Genomic DNA, 21,325 nt, shown 5'->3' on the forward strand with positions numbered 1-21,325 from the left:
GATGTAATCGACATCAACCTAATCGATGTAGAGAAATCCACGAGTTTAAGACTTCTGCCAGAGTTGTGAATGAAAACAGTAATTTCATGACATTATAGGACGAAAACAAGCTTCGCACCAAAATGAGGCTGCGCCTCTTGCACATCTAAGAAAATGTGTCCCACATGGGAGCAAAAGACGCTGTCGCCTCTTATATAATGTTTTCAGCATCATCAGGTTTTCGGAGCTCCCTCGGCGGGTGGACCAGTGAGGGTGGGACTCTGCAGAGACTCTGCGCCCAGTAACTCTACCCCAATGAGGGGGGTAGGGGGGAGCAGAGACGGGGGAGCATTTTGCTCAAATTATTTTCATTTTTTTTATTGTTATATTAACATGTTAAAAGGCGCGTTTTAACTCGCATCCACTTCACATGGATGTATCTGGCACTGTAAATTCGATGTAAATGTTTAGACAAGCTATGTTCTTGCGTGTCCCCCTTTAAGGGGGCGATTTTCCCACAATTTGAATGAAATTTAAAGAGGTTTTAAAGAATTAAGCGATAGAAGAAAGAAAATGATTTTTGGAACACCAACAGACAGTTGATACCCACGCAAGAGCACCCCGGGCTGTTTGTGGACTAACTTGGTATCCGTCTATTAATTATTAAATGCAAATTCTAATTTTAAAACGTCACTAAATCCTCAATATTTCTTATTTCTCTTAATTTAACCAATCCTTCTTAAAAAAAACTACTCCTCCCAAATATGTCCAAAATCCCCCAAACATTAACAAAATACCCCACAACACAGATTCACGGGATAATGATAAAGTTTTTGGACGGCTTGAAACGTGAATGAGAAATTGCCGTTAAAGCCATGTCAAGTGGCAGAAAAATGGCGTTTAGGTGAATTGCCCCCTTAAATTCCAAAGTCGCGAAAATCCGGAAGTATACAGGTCGGCAAGTGTTCACGGTTGTCGTTAAGGACAACCGTTAAAGTAGCCAAGTAGCTTTAAAGCGTACTAAGCGGACAGCGCATGATGTGGAATGGCGGAGGTTACACAATATTATTTTTAAAATGAATTGGGAAAGGCCAGTATGTTGAGTCCATCAAGTCTGCAAGTCTGCAAGTCTGCAGTCTGCCTTCTTCGCACACCGAAGTTCGACAACGTAGCCGCTGAAATTTTATACTCAGCTTCTTTTTTTGCAAATATTTCACCTCGGTAGTTACACAATACGTACAGATATAAAAGGACGAAAGAGCTACCTAAAAAAAGTCACGCAGCAGGCCGTACAATCGCACAACTTAGGGCTGTCGAACGCACTCTATAATCTTTGATTACTACTAGTTCTAATCGAACCCTCGAAAACTGGAATCAATTGTTGGTTCCCTTGCCTGCACTGATTGAGCTTTGATAAATTAAACATTTGAATATTTAAAAATTACTGAGCTCTATTAGGGTACCGGTTCCAAATGGTTCCGATCTAAAAATTGTGACAGATATGCCTTTTGTTCACACGGGACCTGCTAACCGTACCGTCACCGTTCCCGATCAGGAGCCCGTTTCTCGAAAGTCCTGGTAACTTACCGGGCCCGATAAGTATATTTTGAAATGTTTTTTTCGTCGATTACACAGTGATTACAAACATGGTACTTGGCCAATAATTTCATAGAATTATAAGATTTTAAAATTTAGTATTCAAATCTAACAAAAATTGACTGCTGTTACGAAACTTTTATCACCAAAGACAGTTATCGGGCCCGATAAGTTACCGGGACTCTCGAGAAATCCGATAAGTGGACCTCCAAAAAAGCAGGTCCAGTTTTGGAACCGTCTCGGTCCGAAATGGATCTATCACCGTGTAAACACCTGGACCGGTTCCTTTTGGTACTAGTTGCGCAATTAAGCTTGGATACTAGTTAAATTTATCGTACTTCGGTCTAGAAGAACATAGGGAGGCAAATAATCGGTGTTTTGATCGGCATACTTTTTGGTTTAACTACCTTAAGGCAGCTGACCGTCCCCCAAATGCTGTTAATACAATTGTCCATCAGAAATCTTGGAAGGATATCTTTCTTTTAACAATTTCCCAATCTTTTCCGTTTGAAGCATGGTAGGCTTTGTAATCTATAATAACTTTTAAGAAGGGATAATTCATCGTCCGTCCAGCTGAAGGCTTTATCTCCTTCCTCTATCGATTTAGCCTTCTTCGGCGCCATTTTGAAAGCTACAACGTGTATTCTACGCATGCTTAACTAGTAAAAGCTGTTGCTTTTCCTTACTTCGATTCAGTACCGAACCATAACAGACCAGTCCCGTGTGGCCTGACGTTGATAATTGGAACGGTGCCGAGTGAACAGAAATGGTTCGTTCCAGGAAAGGGTCGGATCCATTTGGGACCGGTTCCGTGTGAACATAGCCTTAAGCTGTCTACACTATACGACCGGACAGCTCTTGTACCGACACCAAAAACACATCGGATAGGGTCTTTGTTCACACACAAAACGTCGATTTCGGATCGATTTTTGTGACGGAGCGAAGTGAATCGTCATATATCCGATAGGTTTTCGTGACACTGATCAGAGAATCGAACCGAAACGGAAGTCAACAACGAGGAACGAGGATTAGATTCTTGTGGAAAGATGGCGGCAGTTCTGGGTCACTTCTGTTCACACCAGGCTGGAGTATTTTTCAAAACGGTATAAAATGCTATCTAGTGTAGACATAGCCTTAGTTTTGATGCTGAGCCTCTGACGAGGACATAATGGCTGAGTTCAGCCACCTAAAAATGTGAACTGCGCCGTGCAACTGGGGTGGTTAATACCTTCAGGTCATTAACACGTCAATGAACTGTCATGAACTATGATCGTAGAAACAGTTTCGTAGATGAAAGGGGGAAAAGCTCATCACATGATGTTCTGTATATTATTGTATCGCCCCCGCTATCGATTTGTTTCTGTTGTGCCTATTTTTGAGCAGCACCGGCATGACCTTCATTGATTTTTTTCCTTGGAGGTTCAAGAAATCTGTATTGCATTGCCGGCATGTATTTAAATATCGGCACAATCACTTCAAGACATGCAACCCCGCTTATTTGCTTATTTTCTTATTTCCCCGCTTTCAAACAACTTTCAAAACAAAGACATTTTTCCTACGCGCGAATGTTCATCTCGAAGGAGAGTGAATGCCGGAAAAAAGAACGGAAAATAGTGGAGTGGTCTACACCCTAATCCAGGTTGTGGCATTGAGAGCTTATCTGCTGTTCAAAACCTTGCAACTCTGAGAATGGTGTACTTAAAGGCCCATGTTCACCCAAGAGACATTGCGCGCCGAGCTGAATTTCGCACAGTCGAAAATTCAGAAAAATACCAGCGAGCGCTAAATAGCGAAAGTAATCCACATTCATCGAGCTCATTTCCTGGAATATCACTATTTTTCGTGTCACTAAGCTTTGTATAATATCCTCTCGCTTTATTTATGTGGATATTTTCAAGAACAGTCTTCGTGTGGAAAGGAAAATTGGAAAATCGTCGATCGCTTCTAAGTAACATCTCGCCATTGACAATGTGGTTGTACAATTGTTACCGTCGATTGCATCTACCTGTGAACGCACGCGCGCAAAACATGTTTTCACGTGACGTCAAACGTCTAAGTTTCAGGTGTCAAACTTTGAAGTTTTCCCGCCCAAATGTGAAGTTTTGCTTTTCGACACTGATCAGTGCTACTGCTCAAAGGGAAGATCGAGGAAGATGTTTTCAATCAACCAGCAAGGACGAAATTATCAGAAAGGCGTCCCACTTTCAAGCGATTTACGTAATCAAGTGAAAGAACTTGCGCAGGATTATTCTTTTTCAGAAGTTGGGCGGAGATTACGCATCAGCAAAGGTGCAGTTTCAAAAATCGTTAAGCAGTATATCGTGACTGGTAGCACGGCTCCCAAACAGTCGAATCACGTTCGAACAGTTCCTAGGTGTACTTTCCAAGACTCTATTCTGTTGGAGACCATGGTGCAAGCAAGTGGTTCGTCCTCTCTTAAAGAACTGCGCGATGATTTGGCCATTCACGGTGACTGCGGAGAACTGTCAACATCAACAATTTCCAGAAATATCAGGTACAAACTTCCAAGTGGCCGCAACTATTCCCGAAAACGATTGGGGAAATGTGCCTCAGAGCGTTTTACTCCCGAAAATATAGTGTACACTCAGTTGTACATTGACAATTTAAAAGATAAAGATCCTTCCTCTGTTAAGTTTTTCGATGAGTCAGGTTTTCAACTGCCTGATGTGGTCACAGAAACTTTGGTTTCTCACCTGTCGGTGAAGATTGCGTAGAAGCGCGAAGATACTTGTCTACCGCAAACCTCACCCTGAACTTTCTGGTTGGTTATGATGGAGTAAAATATGGAAACATCATAGAAGGAGCGTCGAACTCTGTACAGTTTTTACGATTCTTTGATGAGGCTTCGCAAACAGTTGATCCAATAACGCAAAGACCAATTCTCGAAGTTGGCGACATTGTCGTGGTGGACAATCTAGCCGCGCATCATGGCGAAGCGGAAAGAGCACTGCGAAGCTTCCTAAATGATTTGGGAATGGAGCTCGTTTTCCTCCCAGTGTATTCACCAGATCTCAATCCTGTTGAGGAGGTGTTTTCGAAGCTGAAATATTTGCTAAAGTACAGATACCAGGAACTAGTGTGGGATAACCTGGAATACGCAGTGTTGAGAGCGGTCGGAGATGTAACAGCGGCCGACATGTACGGCTACTACAAGCATGTAGGATATTTGTTTTGAGAGACAGAACTGTAATACAAATACAGTAATATTGTTATTGCTAAAGAAGAGTGAGAAATAGAGTAAAATATTGTAGTCATCTGACCCAGAAATTTTGTTGCCAAAGATTTTACTTTAAAATTTGTTTGAAACTCGGGTATAATTTTGTTTACTAGTAAGCTTAAGCTCATAATGTTGCGGCGGTTTTATTTTCCGCCAAATTTTGCTGTGCTATTATCACAATATGTAATGCGAAAAGCCAAAAGTAGAAAGGACTGTTACTAACACAATTCCGAATGTATTTGTAAAGAGTTTTTTCGTCACTCAGAAGATGCTCGCTCTCTGCATTCCCTTGCGTGAAATAGTATGGTGTGAACTATAGCCAGCCACACTACAAGCACAAAATCAATACCCCATCAAATATTAAACTACAATAAAAAGTCAATTGTTCGTTTCGATTTATTGAATTTACTACGAAACGGCAAGCTGAATTGATCAGTTGCTACACATGCGAAAAACGACAATCGATTTGCAATTTCGAAAACAAATGAATTTTCTGTGTCAAAACATCCTAACATTTTACTGCTTAAACGAGGAAAAACGGATGTCAACAAGTCAGAAACTAGCTGCGAATCGACAGGAAAATTATTTACGGTAAAATAGAGCACAAAGGCAACGTAAAATACCGTGTACAAAGCTAAAAAAGTCAGTTCCATTCACTCCTTTGAAGTCTTTGAAGACTTGAATGACAGCAAAATATTGTCCGCTTCCTTAGTTTATTCTATGTGTTATTGAAATCAGCTTATCTGGAAAACGGCAAGAGCTAAGTTTCTGCTTAAACGTACACATGCGAAAACCGACAATTGATGTGCAATTTCGAAAACAAATGAATTTTCTGTTTCAAACATCCTAACATTTAACTGCTTAAACAAGGAAAAACGGATGTGACATGTCAGAAACTAGCTATGATCTTACAATAACAGTAAAGTTATTAACGGTTAATCGAGCACACTGCAGGCTACGTAAAATGCCGTACACGGCAAAGTCAAAGTTTCATTCATTCCTTTGAAGACTTGAAGGACAGCAAAATGTTGGCCGCTTCCTTAGTTTGCTCAGTGTTATCGCCATTGTTAAAGGGTATGGAACCAAGAGACAACTGTCTAGCCATGCAAAGCTGTTCTTCCTCTTCCTCTGGTGTATTTGGCGACGGGCAGAAACTGGTTGAGCTAGTAAAGTTTCGCCGATCAGGAAAAGTTACACCATAGCTTTCCAGCCGGACTCTGGTTTGGGAACATTTTTCAGCAGTTGAGCTGTTCGCGGTGGCGTCACGTTCTGGAATAGTCTTAAGTCCAAGGCGTTTGTCGTTCTCAACGGACTTTTTTCTCTCAAGGAGAGATTTCACAATTTCTCTTCGAGGCGGTCCACTGCCCTTTAATGATTTCTTCACAAATGCAATGTCCTGTTGAATTTTCAGCCAATTTCTTGCATTATTTTGGACATATTCTTCAGGGTATTCTTTGAGTAGCATGTCTTCTAGTTGTTTGTTTACAGACCCCTGCACTCTATCAAAAGCTGCCTCCCGAGACTTCAGTTCTTGTTCAAGTTTAGTTGCTGATGTTTCTAATGCTTTTATTTTGTTCTTCTGCTCTTGGAGCTTCATCTTTTCGTCAGGATGTCGCGTTAATTCGCCACAGAAAAATACTGACTCGCACTTTTCCATCCGACAACTGCGAACAGTATGATTTCGGTAATGGCAATTACTGCATCGTTGGCCGGTAAGGTTATTTTCAGAAGCAGCCTCTTTGATTCTTCGGTAAGAATCTTCCAGCACTTTTCGTTTTTCAGCAGCTTCGGCAAGTTTTTCCTCCACAGCGTTGCGTTTTTCTTCGATGAATCTTTCTCCAGGGGACAGTAATTCTCGTCTAATCGTTGGGCGTGAGACGCTGGCTTCACGTTGTGACCACTGTGCTTCTTGTCCAACACTTGTCTCGCCAACACTAAGGACAGTTTTTTTCCTCGCTGGAGATTTAGAAGCTGGACTTTTCTCTGAGGATGAGGGGAATTTAGTTTGCGGTCTTTCACGTACAGGCGTTCTCAGACGGCTAACCATATTTAAAATAAGTCTTTTATGTCCTTCAGGGATTCCCGCTAGATCGTTTTCCGTTAGATACTTTGCGCTCGCTGTCGACGTGAAACCATTGCTTCTTAACTCAGCAGCATATATAAGTAAGTCCTCGTCCACGTCTCTAAGAAAATCCTCTATACTTTTTCTGCTCTCCATATCAGTGAAGATCGAGATTTTCGCTGATTTCTTCGGACCACACTGACAGTGGAAGCTTCAAAGAGAACCGGAGTGGACCACGAGAGAGGGAACTTCACATTTGGGCGGGTAAACTTCAAAGTTTGACACCTGAAACTTAGACGTTTGACGTCACGTGAAAACATGTTTTGCGCGCGTGCGTTCACGGGTAGATGCAATCGACGGTATTACGAAGGAATGTATTTGTCTCGCTTTTATTCTGAAACAAAGAAGCGGGAGGATTTGTTGTCTCCATGCATGCATCTGTTGTAGCGATGTTCCTGATTTCTACGGATGTCTGACCTTAACACGTAAGTTTTTTAGTTCCATTCGATTTTATTCTCCCGATTCATGTAAAGAGACGTAATAAACTGTATGGTTTTCTAGGTGGTGTTTCTTCGTTTTTTCTTATCGGCAGGCAAATAAATTAAAATACTCATTTGCCTAGTAAGCTGCAGATTCATTCGTAGCATCGTTGCTTTATCATCAAAGGTAGAAATAATTTCATGATAGTAAGATAGACCGGATCGGCGCAGCCCGCTATAATTTTGAAAGCGATATTAACTGAGCTAACGAGTCCAGCACTGTTAATTTCATTTCATGTCAGCTTTTATAATAATCAAAAGGACACTTTAAGATTACTGTCTAACTTAGACAACAATAGAATGAAAATCTTCGGACAAAATTATTTAATGTTGAGGGCTGCCGGCTTTAACTGCTCGACTGTTTCGCCGCGTCGCTCAAAGGAATGAATGCAGAAAGACAAACCAAACGTCGAATTTCGTTCGCCGAGAATTTTACGCAAAGGAGTACAAAGAACTCGAGCGCTTTGGAGAGTACATACTTCTTATAGGTATAGAAATTAAAATAAATCGGAGCGACTGAAACGAAATCAACCAGTCCAATTTGCGTGGTCTGATTTATTTTGAATGCGCCAGGACTTTCATCCCAGCGGGAATATTCTGGTAAACCAATCAGATCGCAAGACTAAACAATAGAAGCGCTTTTAAACAATAACAAACGGCCGCAAAGCCGAATGGGTGAAACTGGGCCTTAAAACCTGAAATATTTTGGCAATAAAAATATCTGAAGAAAAAAAGAGTATATTTATTCGGTATATTTATTTAATATTTGTTTATTAACTTACGAAATTTCAAGATGAATATAATTATTTAACATAATTATTATTTATTATACATTGGCGGGGTTATCAGCTAAAACTGATAACAGGCAACTTAAGCAACATATAATAATATTTTGGGGATTAAAACAGGGTGAGAGCGGTGGTCTTGTCGTACAATAAAATGCTTAAACAATATAATAATTTGATTTTCATGATGGTAATGTAGCGTTTGTCTTGATTTTCAAATGTAAAATAATTAAGTTAATCAAATTATTATCAGAAAATAAAAACTGCTATCTAGAAGTCATTGCTAAGGTGAGTATGTTAAAAAATACTATCTCGCAGAAAACTGTCTTGAGTTGACGCTTAAAGCGCTTTCCTGACACTTTTGCCTTGAAGGCAAACATCTATCATACTGAGCCAAGGCAATGGAAACCAGGGCTGGTCAACATTGTTATCTTGCTTAAGTTCCCTATTCACAATAGGGTGGGGGGAGGGGGAGGATTGCGCCAATATAAAAAGGAAATAGTAAGGTGCAATAATAGCTCAAATATACAATGCCATTTGTTATTGTCCTAAAATATACTACATCTACTGTTGGTAAAATCTTTATGCTAAATCTAGATGGCAGACAGGTGCAACTAGGCGCCACTAACAGAGACAGCTTGGGACGAGCCAGAGGTTGTTTGTTAGTTTGCTTACTTTACATTGAAAATAGGCCTGTGATGAGTATAAATGGAACCAGTCCAACTGCCACACAACATAGCAAGCTAAGGTTACTGATGGTCACGGTCACGCCTTCATTGCAGAAATCATAAGAGTCGCAGCATTTTGCGTCACACCACGAGCTGTCCACATTTTTCATCTCAGTCTTCCTGCACTTCTCAGCTGAGCAATACTCAGGGAAATAACAGTCCTTAATAAACGAGTGCTTTTGTTGCTCACCCTGTTTGCGTATGCGATGTGCCGTGAAACAAATCATGTCCTCATCTTCACATTCCACTTGTTTGATGTGTTGGTTGCAATCCGCCCACGATACACTAGAGGTGCATCGAAAGCAGCGAAGGCAGGAACAGTCTAAAAAACATGCTCATTTGTGTTAAAGAAATGAATAAGCCTATTACACACTAAAATACTTTGTTTTCTTCTTGCAAACTACAGCTAAATCGACAAAAACGTCGTTTGCAGCATGGAAAAAACGTTGTTCAAAGTTGGGCAAATAGACGTTTTGTTTGGGACATCAGTGCACAAAGCAAAATTGGGGGAAGTTCTTGAACGAGGACAACACCTTTGACAGGGATTCTTTTTTTTTTTTTTTTGTTCGATTTCCTCGTTTCTTTTTTCTTCCATTTCCTCTGAGCTTTTATCAGCCTTTCAGCGGTCTTTGTTCACGTAGAAAAAAGTATCACCGGAGAATGTGAGAATTTTCAATGAAGTGTCAACGGGTGGGAAGGAGAAGTTTTTTTCCCTTGATGTTAGTGTGGATCTCGAGCCCAGTCGGATATCATAATCATTTAGGCATGCATTGTGAAACGTTTTCTTACTTTATAGGCTGGTGGTAAAAGTCATGACGACAGAGGTGGTACACTTGTCGCCGCTAAGGCTGGTTTTGCTCGGTGAGGGGGCCACTAGGCTCATCAGAACGTTTAATTCGTTTGAAGTATTTCTGCCAGTTAGATTTGTCGCTGATGAAAGCAGCAGATAACAAAAGCAAGAAAAATAATCACGGTATTGCTAAATTCTTGTAACATTCTCGATTTCTTGATCTGTAGTTTTGTAAGTTGATGTGTAATTTAGTGAGCTTTCTTGTTTTAGCGAGTTGTCTTTAACAATTCTTTTTTGTTGTTATTTGTTTTCCAGTCAAACCGAATTCGTCAATTAATGGGCTTGTTTGAAAGTTCCCCTCAAGTACACGATCTGTTATAGCAACAGTAGCTGCACAATTTTAATCGTTTTATAATTTTAAGTGGAGCATTTCTTTTGATCGTAAATTGAGCGTCTGTTTCGCACAAAGGAACACGTGGTCTTGTCCATAAAAACACGCAACGAATATATGAATTTTAATTTGCAACGCTGCGTCTGTTTTCTCTTTATTATCACTGAACTCAGCTGTTAGGCCGGGTAAAACCTACATTAATTTAATTGAAATACAAAGATAATTAAACTTCAGTGTTCATAAGGTTTCAGCATGGCCATGTTACAAATGTCTTCTTCAGACAATTTCTTTATCCTGAATATCAGATGGTGGACGACGATAAAAACCTTTTTGAAAGGAAAGAGGGGGTGGATGGCGAAACGGGAAGGATCTTGTATTTCCGTTATGTTACTGAGCGCGGGCTTAAGATACAATCACAGTCAACCAAAAACTCCTCACCTGATGCAAACCACATCACCATTATGACATACAGCCAACTGACTGGACTCATGCTTTTCTGATATCGCACAAAACTTGATGTCTGATCTGTACGCGACTTGCATCGGTTGAAAGTGAATAAGTTACGCGGCGTTTCAGCGCTATTTATCACATTTGGCGTTAGCACCCGGTGCTCCATTGTTTTAAAGAGTCAGTTGAAGAAGTGACGCGGATGCTATCTAAGCAAGTCAGTTTATCGTTACTTCTAATTCACATTTATATGAAGTACATTATAACAAACGTGTTCAAAACATTTAAATGTTAAAATGATATTAAATGTTCAGTTGCTAGTGCCATCTTTGACACTTTGATACTACTTAGCATAATATATTGGCTTGGTTCCCTTTTGCTTCAAGGGAAAGCAAAACAAAATTACTGTTTCGTCTAAGAACAATAGGCATTGAAAGAGATCTGTTCTAAAGCGAAAAAACCTACAATTTTATTAAGAGCCTTGCCAAATTCACATGTAGCGTCTAATCGCTATTTTTCTTGATTAACTATATAAATGCTGGTTTTATTTTTACGTGATTAAGATTTTCTAATAAAAAGTGCAAAAATCGATTGAAAACACTTGACAAATATGACGTACAGAAATAGGAGAAAGAACAAACGTCAATTAAAAAATGGCAATGATAATGCTGAAAATTTACAACTCCTTGAAGGGTTTTTCTTTTGTTATCCGTAATTGTGGGCGACAAAACTGACACAGAAAGTAACTACATAAATTGCAGCTCTCGGCTAACAATTTTTTTTTAATTTTTTTTTTAACAAGGTGCTGGTGAGCTGCACACAGCAATGAAATCTTGTTTTATACTCAAGGTTTCTCGAACTAGTTTCGCCTGATAACTACAGACTTCATCAGGGAGTCTGAAAGAAGATTACATGGGAAACTTATTTATACATGACTTTTACAATACTTATCACTGTAAGGGTGTGAAGACACATTGAACGCAGGATTTTAATGATATCCTACTGTTGCTCACCTCGTTCTCCTGTTTACCCGGCATAGTAAATCGAACCCAATCGAACTAAATTTCAATCGAACCCAATCGAACTCAATCGAACTCAATCCGTGGATTGAGTTCGATTGAGTTCGGCAATCGAACGAAATCGACAAAAAATCAATCGAACCCAATCGAACGTTCGATTTTCGAACTCGTGATTTGTGTAAAACAGGCTTTGAAAATCGCTAACCAGATCTTGGAAGCTCGAGTTACTTCAGTCCGGAGTGTAGCGCACGTGTTTTTCGTAAACTAAGAAATTACGCAGAAATGGCTTCAGATGCGCTGTGGATTGTAAGGTTCAAATGCGTAGTAAAAAAGCTACCAGGAATGTCGCTTTGACGTCAAGGATGGCGAGCCTTTCCAGGTTTTAAAGAAAATAGGCGAGAAAGGCCGTGCATTCCGAATTGCAAAAGAGCGCAGACAATTAGCCCTTCATTGCCCGGTCAACGTGAACCCGGGATATAAAGTCACGCGTGTGTTCTGTTCTGTTCTGTTCTCTTAACTGCCGTGAACAGTTTATAAATGAGGTTTCCGTTATTGAATAAATTGTAACAAAGCACAAGAAAAACCTGCTTTGATGGGCTTGCTTTGGGCTTGCTTTGTATAGGTTTACCAATCCAATCCACGGATTGAGTTCGATTGAGTTCGATTGAGTTCGATTTTCGAACGTTCGATTTACTATCCCGGGTGTTTAAGATTGTAAACAACCTTGTTGCAGTAAACCCAGGTGAAAATTTGAACTAGACACACAAAGGAATACGCATTCACAACTATCAAATCCTACTCAGAATACCATGCACAGAGTCTCTTTTTACCCAAGGACTGTCCGACAACGAAATGCTTTACTTGAATCTGTATTTTTGAAGGCTTCAAATAACTTAGATTTGTTTAGAAACTAAATTTCAAATATGTAAACACGTGCTGACCAGATTGACACTGATAAGGATCCGACTTAGAAAGGCGGTACGGATACTATACTACGTTGTCCGGTGTCAGGCTCGGTGCCATGTGAACGATCAGTCTAACAAGCTTTTTCTCCAGGTTAGTTTTAGAATTTGCCAAAGGCCAAACGTGTTATCTGTAACTTACGTGATGAAATTACACTTTCTAAAGATGAGGAACTTGTGCGACTAATTATATAGACTATAGTTTTACATTGCATATAAATCAGTGTCAAAAACTCGTAAAATCGTCGTTATAATTGAATCGTTTATTCCAAAAGCTGACAATTTTCAGCGTTTGATGTGTCTAAGCGCGGAATAACATCAGTACACAGTGGATAAAACGGCCGACCGAACTTTAATTATTTTATAATTACTCTCCAAAACTAAAGCTGCAACTAACAAACATGCATGCAACTTTTAAACTATTTAAAGTTCCGCTCTGGGACTATACCTTGCGTAACCACTACATCTAATCATGTATAAACCTAGTTAATTAACACTATAACATCTCCTCCCGCTGAAAACTCAAATTACATTAGCAGGAAACAAGTGAAAGTTGAATGAACACTAACTGAAAACGTGCATGTGCTCGCAATTGTTGTGTAATAGAGTGTTCGAAGCCCACGGGGGGGGGGGGGGGAGGGGGGAGGGTACTCCCCTATATGGCTATACGGGAACGTGCCGCTGGATAGGGTATGGTTTTTTGCCTCTCTGCCCTGAACAGGGTATATAATTTCAAGTAAGTCTGTCCTGGATCCGTTCTAGAAGGCTATGGTTGCAAGACTGTCGTCGGGTGTTTGGCAATCCGAAATCAGAGGCGTTTGTCTGTATTTATTTTCGTGAACAATGCTTCCACCTAAGGTTCACCGCTGTTAATGCAAAATTTTGGGATTTTTTGCATTCACTTCTTTTTATTTTATCTGTTGTGATTGATGCTCGCGTTTCAATGCATGGAACATCACGTCCGGTAAGTGACAGTGGGCCTTTAAATGTAATTACTATTGCCAATAGACACTTGCGTAACACAAGAGCTAGATGTTGTCCTTTGTCCTAAATAGGGTCTTAAAATAGAGGGCGTTTTCCAGGGTAGGTATTTAACGTTATGTTCGTTCGTCCTAAACAGGGTCAGGGTTTCACATCCCCAGCGGCACGCCTATACCCAAACACGGGTCAATTCCCCCCCCCCCCCGGGAGGGGGGGGTTCCAAGATATTCAATGTTCAGTGATCAGAGTTCTTCAATTAAACGTTTAGGTCTCAATCGAATTCTAGTTGAACGACGTCTAGCCTCTTCTGGAACGGCTGGAACAGCATTATCCGTAACATTTTTTTCTTGTGCAGCAACGTGTCCAGATGGTGGAACTTCAAGAAGGGCGCGGTAGACTTTTCATCCGGTACAGACCGTTGAGGTGGTGGGTCTTGCGTTGGAACAGGCACACTTGCTTCTAGTGTTTTAGGCAACTCGATCTCAGGTGATTCGCAGCTACTGGGCTCAACATCAGCTACTTTTGCACCAGCTAGTTCTCGCAATTGATCGATGTGCCTTTTCCAGAGCAACTTTCCAACTTACACTCGGTACGTCACAGGACCCAATCGATCTTGAACAACGCCCTTGACAGTTCATCAGCTGTAGGCATTGGGTGCTCCGGTACTTCTAAAACAGGGTTTATCGTCACCTTATAATCACCACCTGAGAAGCGAACACTGCCGTCGGGTTTCAACACAGGGACAAGGTGGGAAGCCCAATCAGAAAACTCCACTTTTTCCAGTACACCGATCTTTTCCAGTCTTCGAGGCTCGTCAGCAATTTTCTCTTTTAACGCGAACGGAACTCGTCTGGGTTAAAAGAACTGCGGCACGGCGTTTTCTTTAAGCTTCAAATGTGCAGTAACTCCTTTAATGGTTCCCAGATTACCATCAAACAACGAGGAATACTTCGTTTGAAGTAAGCCCAACTTGTTAACTGGTTCTAAAAAAACCTGCTTGATCCGTCCCCAGTCCAACTTCAACACGGAGAGCCAATCGCGACCCATCAACACTGAATCATCATTTCCTGTGATTACAACCGGTAATACTACTTCTTGATCACGATATGCAACCTGAACCTTAGCTTCTCCGATAACATGAATTTCATGACCGAAATAACTTCGTAGTTTCAACTCTGTGCACTCCACAGGTTCTGACGCGAGAACATCAGTCCAGACACTCTTGGGAATAATAGTTTAAAAAGCTCCAGTGTCAAGTTCAATGTCCACAGTTTTCCCATCGTTTGCTACTGGCACGATGAACTCTTTACATTTTCCGCAGAAAATCCGAGATTGTAAAGATGGGTCAATTACTTACATTCACTGATTGCCTGAATGCCGGATCTTCTAGCTTCGAAGAAACGAACCTTTTCCTGTTTCTTTTTCTTTTCTTCCAGATTTCGAGTTTGGCGTCCAATTTTTCTACCCACTTTCCGGTTTTTGCTTTCTATCAGCTTTCCCAGGACATTCTCCACAATGTGACCATTGGAGAAGAAATCGACGAGTATAGCGTTGACTTTTGGATGAACTTTCGAAACCACCATAAAAATGTAGACTGCGCCATGCAACTGGGGTGGTAAATACCTTCAGGTCATTAAGCACAATAAGCATTTCTGAGATCGTAGAAACAGTTTCGTGGATGAAAGGGTGTAAAAGCTCATCACCTACGGATTATTGTATCGCCCCCGCTATCGATTTGGTTCTGTTGTGCCTATTTTTGAGCAGCACCGGCATGAGCTTCATTGATTTTGTTTCCCTTGGAGGTTCAAGAAATCTGTATTGCACTGCCGGCATGTATTTAAATGACGGCACAATCACCGCTTCAAGACATGGAACCCCGCTTATTTCTTTCAAACAACTTTCAAAACAAAGGACATTTTTCCTATGCGCGAATGTTCATCTCGAAGGAGAGTGAATGAAAAAGACCGGAAAATAGTGGAGTGGTTTGTACCCTAATCCAGGTTGTGACATTGAGAGCTTATCTGCTTGTTCAAAACGTTGGCAACTATGTGAAAGGTGTACTTAAAACTGAAATATTATGGCAAAAAAAAATATATATATATAAATATCCGAAGAAAAAAAAGAGTCGTTTTAAGGTATATTTATTTAATATTTGTTCATTAACTTTCGAACTTTCCAGATGAAAATAGTTATTTAAAAATTATACATTGGCGGGGTTATCAGTTAAAACTGACAATAGGGAACTTAAACAACATATAATAATATTTTGGGCATTAAAACAGGGTGAGAGCAGTGCCGGGTCTTGTCGTACAATAAAATGTTTAAACAATATAACAATTTGATTTTCATGATGGTAATGTAGTGTTTGCCTTGATTTTCAAATGTGAAATAATCAAGTTAATCAAATTATAATCAGACAGAAAATAAAAACTGCTATCTAGATGTTATTGCTAAGTTGACGGTTGAAGTGCTTTCCTGACACTTTTGCCTTGAAGGCAAACATCCATCATACTGAGCCGTGCGAATAGCTCGAGAGTCCCATTCACACCAACAAAACATGTTTAATTAAACCAGGTTTAACAAAATGAAAATTGGTAACAGAAAGCTGAAACGTTGACTTTGACATAGGATTCAAGTAAACTTTAACTTAAGTTTTAATTTTTGCTAAATCTGTAGTCGACAAAAATTCGAAAGCAGCTTTTATGAAGGAAGCAATTTTAAACTAAACCGTTTTTAAACGCGTTTAAGCCTTGGTGTGAATTGGGCATCGGTCAGCGTTGCTATCTTGCCTAAGTTCCCTTTTCACAATGGGGGAGGGGGGTGGGGGATTGTGCCAATATGAAATGTAAGTTGTAAGGTGCAAAAATGCCAACAGATATAGCTTAAATATGCTAGACCATTTTTTATTGTCCTAAACTACAGTGCATCTACTGTTGGCAATATCTTTTTGTTAAATCTAGGCGTCTCTAACAGAGACGGCTGGGGACGAGCCAGAGGTTGCTTGTTAGTTTCGTTACTTTAAATTGAAAATAGGCCTGTGATGAGTATAAATGGAACCAGTCCAACTGTCACACAACATAGCAGGCTAAGTTTACTGATGGTCACGGTCAAGCCTTCATTGTAGAATTCTGTAGTCAATAGACGGTCTGTAGTCGATAGGTTGTAGACGGTCACGCCTTCATTGCAGAAATCAAAAGAGTCGCAGCATTTTGCGTCACACCACGAGCTGTCCACATTTTTGATCTCAGTCTTCCTGCACTTCTCAGCTGAGCAATACTCAGGGTAATAACAGTCCTTAACAAACAAGTGCTTTTGTCGCTCACCCTGTTTGCGTATGCGATGTGCCGCGAAACAAACCATGTCCTCATCTTGACATTCCACTTGTTTGATGTGTTGGTTACAATCCTCCCACGATACACTAGAGGTGCATCGAAAGCAGCGAAGGCAGGAACAGTCTAAAAAACATGCTCATTTGTGTTAAAGAAATGAGTAAGCCTATTACACTCTAAAATACTTTGTTTTCTTCTTGCAAACTACAGCTAAATCGACGAAAACGTCGTTTGCAGCATGGAAAAAAACATTGTTTTAAGTTGGCAAATTGACGTTTTGTTTGGGGGAAGTTCTTGAACTAGGACAACACTTTGGACTGGGATTCTTTTGTTTTGGTTTTTTCTTTTTGTTCGCTTTCCTCATTTCTTTTTTTAATTCTTGCATTTTCCCTGAATTCGTCAATTAATGGGCGTGTTTGAAAGTTGCCCTCAAGTACTCGATCTGTTATTCCTCGCGAAGCGAGGGCCGAAGGCCCGAGCGTAGCGAGGTTAATAAATTTGTCGGGCCGAGCCGGCCCGAGCGGAGCTAAGCCGCGCGAATTCGAGCGAAAAATATATTTATATATACAGCTGTTTCGAGAAAGGTTGTCCAAAAAAGCGTAAAAGCAAATGCGACAATGCCAAAAGGTAGTGTGGGAAATACCCAATAAATTTAAATAAAAGCTCAGAATCCATATTGCCTCAACCGTACAGCGAAGACTTGAGATGGCCGACAATATGAATTCTGAGCTTTTATTGAAATATTATTCCTCGCGGAGCGAGGGCCGAAGGCCCGAGCGTAGCGAGGTTAATAAATTTGTCGGGCCGGCCCGAGCGGAGCTAAGCCGCGCGAATTCGAGCGAAAAATATATTTATATATATATATATATGTGTGTATATATGTTTATATCTTTGAAGGTGTCCGGACAATGACGTCAGACTGTCTGGCGTCGTCTGCAGAAAAATTTGCATACATCGAAAAAAATATGCGTGCATGATCAAATTTCAACTGCAATGTTCATCAATATTCACTGGATACAGAACTATCTATCCAGAATTTTTTCCCTTTCTTTTAGAAATCTTTTTTGTGAAAGAGTGCATTAAAGAAATTACACGTTTTGTGGCCTCGGTAAATAATTTTCCGTGGGAAATAAATTCATCGAACACGACAGCGCTGCACGCCCGTTGTACATTACGTCGCGTCAGAAATAGATTTTCAACCGCAAACTAGCCCGTGGAACTATGAAACACCATGCTCACCAAAAAAAATCTTATGCGCCTTTTAATCTCCTCGTTTGATGCTAAAAATACGAGTAAAGAGGGCTTTCCACCCAGCCCCAGCTTCGCGAGGTTTTGCGAGTCACGTATTTCTAGTTTATTGGGTATTTCCCAGACTACCTTTTGCCATTGTCGCGTACGCTTTTACGCTTTTTTGGACAAACTTTGCCGAAACAGCTGTATGTTTATATGTTTATATCTTTGAAGGTGTCCGCACAAAGTATGATGACGTCAGACTGTCTGGCGTCGTCTGGAGCAAAATTTGCATACATCGGAAAAAATATGCGTGCATGATCAAATTTCAACTGCAATGTTCCAGATCTCCATCAATATTCACTGGATACAGAACTATCTCTCCAGAATCTTTTTCCTTTCTTTTAGAAATCTTTTTTGTGAAAGATTGCATTGAAGAAATTACACGTTTTGTGGCCGCGGTAAAATAATTTTCTGTGGGAAATAAGTTCATCGAACACGACAGCGCTGCACGCCCGTTGTACACTACGTCGCGTCAGAAATAGATTTTCAACCGCAAACTAGCCTGTGGAACTACGAAAAGACCATGCTCATCAAAAAAAATCCTATGCCCCTTTTAACCTCCTCATTTGATGCTGCAATACGAGTAAAGAGGGCTTTCCACCCAACCCCAGCTTCGCGAGGTTTTGCGAGTCACGTATTCAGTTCTAGTTATCACTGAACTCAGCTGTTAGGCCGAGTAACAACTGCATTAATTTAATTGAAATACAAAGATAATTAAACTTCAGTGTTCATAACGTTTCAGCATGGCCATACTACAAATGTCTTCTTTAGACAATTTCTTTATCCTGAATATCAGATGGTGGACGACGATAAAAACCTTTTGGAAGGAAAGAGGGGAGCTGGATGGCTAAACCGGAAGGATCTTGGGTTCCCGTTATGTTACTGAGCGCGAGCTTAAGACACAATCACAATCAACTAAAACCTCCTCACCTGACGCAAACCACATCACCATTATGACATACAGCCAACTGACTGGACTCATGCTCTTTTGATATCGCACAAAACTTGATGTCTGATCTGTACGTAACTGGCAACAGTTGAAAGTGAATAATTTAGGCGGTGTTTCAGCGCTATTTATCACATTTGGCGTTAGCCTGCAGTGCAGGCGTTTTTCATGGGCGGTGTGCGTCACGACCCACAAAGGGTGCTGGTTAAAAGCATGGAAATAGCTCATTTGCCTCTGGTCACGATCGAGTAAACATCTCTCCAACGTAAGACTTATGTCGATTTACAGTCGCACTGAAACTGGGCATTCACACTTTGCTTCTTTTTCCAAAATCTATCACTAAAGACAGCAATTTGGCAAATTTTAACGGTCTAGTGGCAGCCGTGGATGCTTTTTGTTGGATATACAAGGCGATTTTGTTGAGTTATTCCCGTTTCGGAGACAATCAAAGGCGAGAATTTTTTTGTTTATTCTTATACTAGTATTTTGTGCCGTCACGTCTGCTTATAGACGCTTTATTATATATATATTTAGACCGCGAGCGGTCGAGTTATCTCTTTCTCCTAAGTTCTGCGGCACGCAATGGATGAGGCCGCATGCCGCGAGTTCATTTTTGTAATTTGCATAACTTTACTGTCACTTTGCGCGCGTTATCTAAGGAAAAAGTACGACTGCTCGCAGTTTATTTTTCATTTTTTTCGCTCAATTGTAGTTTACTTTTTTATCTCAGGGTGATAGAGATCTACATTTCCTTCCTGGATATGTTGAAGAGAAAAAGCATTCGCCCGTTGGCTTTTTCCGATCGGTTTCCGGGCAGTTGAGCTACTTTGTTTACACGATCTCTTCGTAGATTCTCTATTAGTTCAACGGCTTCCAACGGAAAAACCATAAGGGGTAGACCCGGGTAGACCCCGGAAATTCTAAAGTAGAAAGGCTAAGCTAGCTTAATTTGCAAAAGTATTGGCCAAATCCAGCAAGAGTAAGTAGCTTTAGCCTCAAGAAATGCAGTAAATCAACGAACAAAACAACATGGCGGCAGGCGCGAGGTCGTCACCTTTGAAATGGCTACAAGCGCGAGCAAATGCTTCAGCTTAAAAAGTAACCTAACCAGCATCAAGCCAATTTGTTCCTCTAACCTTGAAACGAATTTCAACCGGGAAAAAATGTCACAGACTTCGTTCGTGACGAGATTTTCGACATGCTGACCTCTCCAGACTGATGTTCTTGGGCGCGAAGACTACTGATAAAATAACGCATTCTGATTGGTCGAATTTCGTGACGCACACCGCCTGGGCGAGCGCTGAATAATAAATTTAGGTCGCGTATTTGAAGGAGGCTGAGGGGGAGGGGGAGGGGGGGGCGGAAATTCTCAGCCAGTCGTCCTCTCCCTTAGGGTCACTTTTGACTCGCTCCAGCCCTCTCGCGCTTCCTCGCCCAAGATGACAGCAACGAAGGATTATTCAGCGCTCCCGCTCCAAAAATACGCCTGCATTGCAGGCTAATTTGGCGTTAGCACCCGGTGCTCCATTGTTTTAAAGAGTCAGTTGAACAAGTGACACGGATGCTATCTAAGCAAGTCAGTTTATCGTTACTTCTAATTCACATTTATATGAAGTACATAAAACATTTACATGTTAAAATGATATTAAATGATCAGTTTTTTAGTGCCATCTTTGATACTTTGATACTAATTAGCATAATATATTGGCTTGGTTCCCTTTTGCTTCAAGGGAAAGCAAAACAAAATTACTGTTTCGTCTAAGAACAATAGGCATTGAAAGAGATCTGTTCTAAAGCGAAAAAACCTACAATTTTATTAAGAGCCTTGCCAAATTCACATGTAGCGTCTAATCGCTATTTTTCTTGATTAACTATATAAATGCTGGCTTTTATTTTTACGTGATTAAGATTTTTTAATGAAAAGTGCAAAAATCGATTGAAAACACTTGATAAATGACGTACAGAAATGGAAGAAGGAACAAACGTCAATTAAAAAATGACAATGATAACACTGAAAAATTCAATTACTTAAAGGGTTCTTCTTTTGTTATCCGTAATTGTGGGCGACAAAACTGACACAGAAAGTGACTACATAAATTCCAGCTCTCGTGAAATCTGGCAATTTTTTTTAAAAAAAAATTTTAATAAGGCACTAGTGAGCAGCCACAGCAACGAAATCTTGTTTTATACTCAAGGTTTCTCGAACTGATCGAACTGATTGTAAACAGCCTTGTTGCAGT

At 40.5% G+C, this 21,325-nt stretch overlaps 2 protein-coding genes and 1 long non-coding RNA gene across 4 annotated transcripts; 1 reads left to right on the plus strand and 2 right to left on the minus strand.

Moving 5' to 3' along the window:
* The first annotated feature begins 1,167 nt into the window (after positions 1–1,167).
* On the plus strand, positions 1,168–15,622 carry LOC146489352 (uncharacterized). The gene is made up of 2 exons (XR_014864437.1): positions 1,168–2,831; positions 15,147–15,622. It is a non-coding gene; the product is annotated as an uncharacterized LOC146489352 (long non-coding RNA).
* LOC146489353 (uncharacterized) lies at positions 8,137–11,492 on the minus strand. The gene is made up of 2 exons (XM_085108298.1): positions 10,547–11,492; positions 8,137–9,249 (listed from the first exon to the last, which is right to left on the minus strand). The coding sequence occupies exons 1-2, from the start codon at positions 10,722–10,724 to the stop codon at positions 8,876–8,878; spliced, it is 552 nt and encodes a 183-aa protein (XP_084964424.1). The 5' UTR covers positions 10,725–11,492; the 3' UTR covers positions 8,137–8,875.
* Positions 15,623–15,642: 20 nt separating the features above from the next.
* On the minus strand, positions 15,643–20,704 carry LOC146489354 (uncharacterized). 2 transcript variants are annotated; one of them, XR_014864433.1, is made up of 3 exons: positions 20,600–20,704; positions 19,070–19,233; positions 15,643–16,972 (listed from the first exon to the last, which is right to left on the minus strand). XR_014864433.1 is itself a non-coding variant. In XM_085108283.1 (2 exons), the coding sequence occupies exons 1-2, from the start codon at positions 19,119–19,121 to the stop codon at positions 16,536–16,538; spliced, it is 489 nt and encodes a 162-aa protein (XP_084964409.1). In that variant the 5' UTR covers positions 19,122–19,230; the 3' UTR covers positions 15,643–16,535. The 2 variants fall into 2 exon arrangements, 1 of the variants encoding a protein (XP_084964409.1); XM_085108283.1 differs by lacking the exon at positions 20,600–20,704 and having other exon boundaries at positions 19,070–19,230.
* Positions 20,705–21,325: the final 621 nt, after the last annotated feature.

This window comes from Pavona decussata, unplaced genomic scaffold (assembly GCF_977016875.1).
Source record: "Pavona decussata unplaced genomic scaffold, jaPavDecu1.1 SCAFFOLD_6, whole genome shotgun sequence".
Taxonomy (NCBI): domain Eukaryota; kingdom Metazoa; phylum Cnidaria; class Anthozoa; order Scleractinia; family Agariciidae; genus Pavona; species Pavona decussata.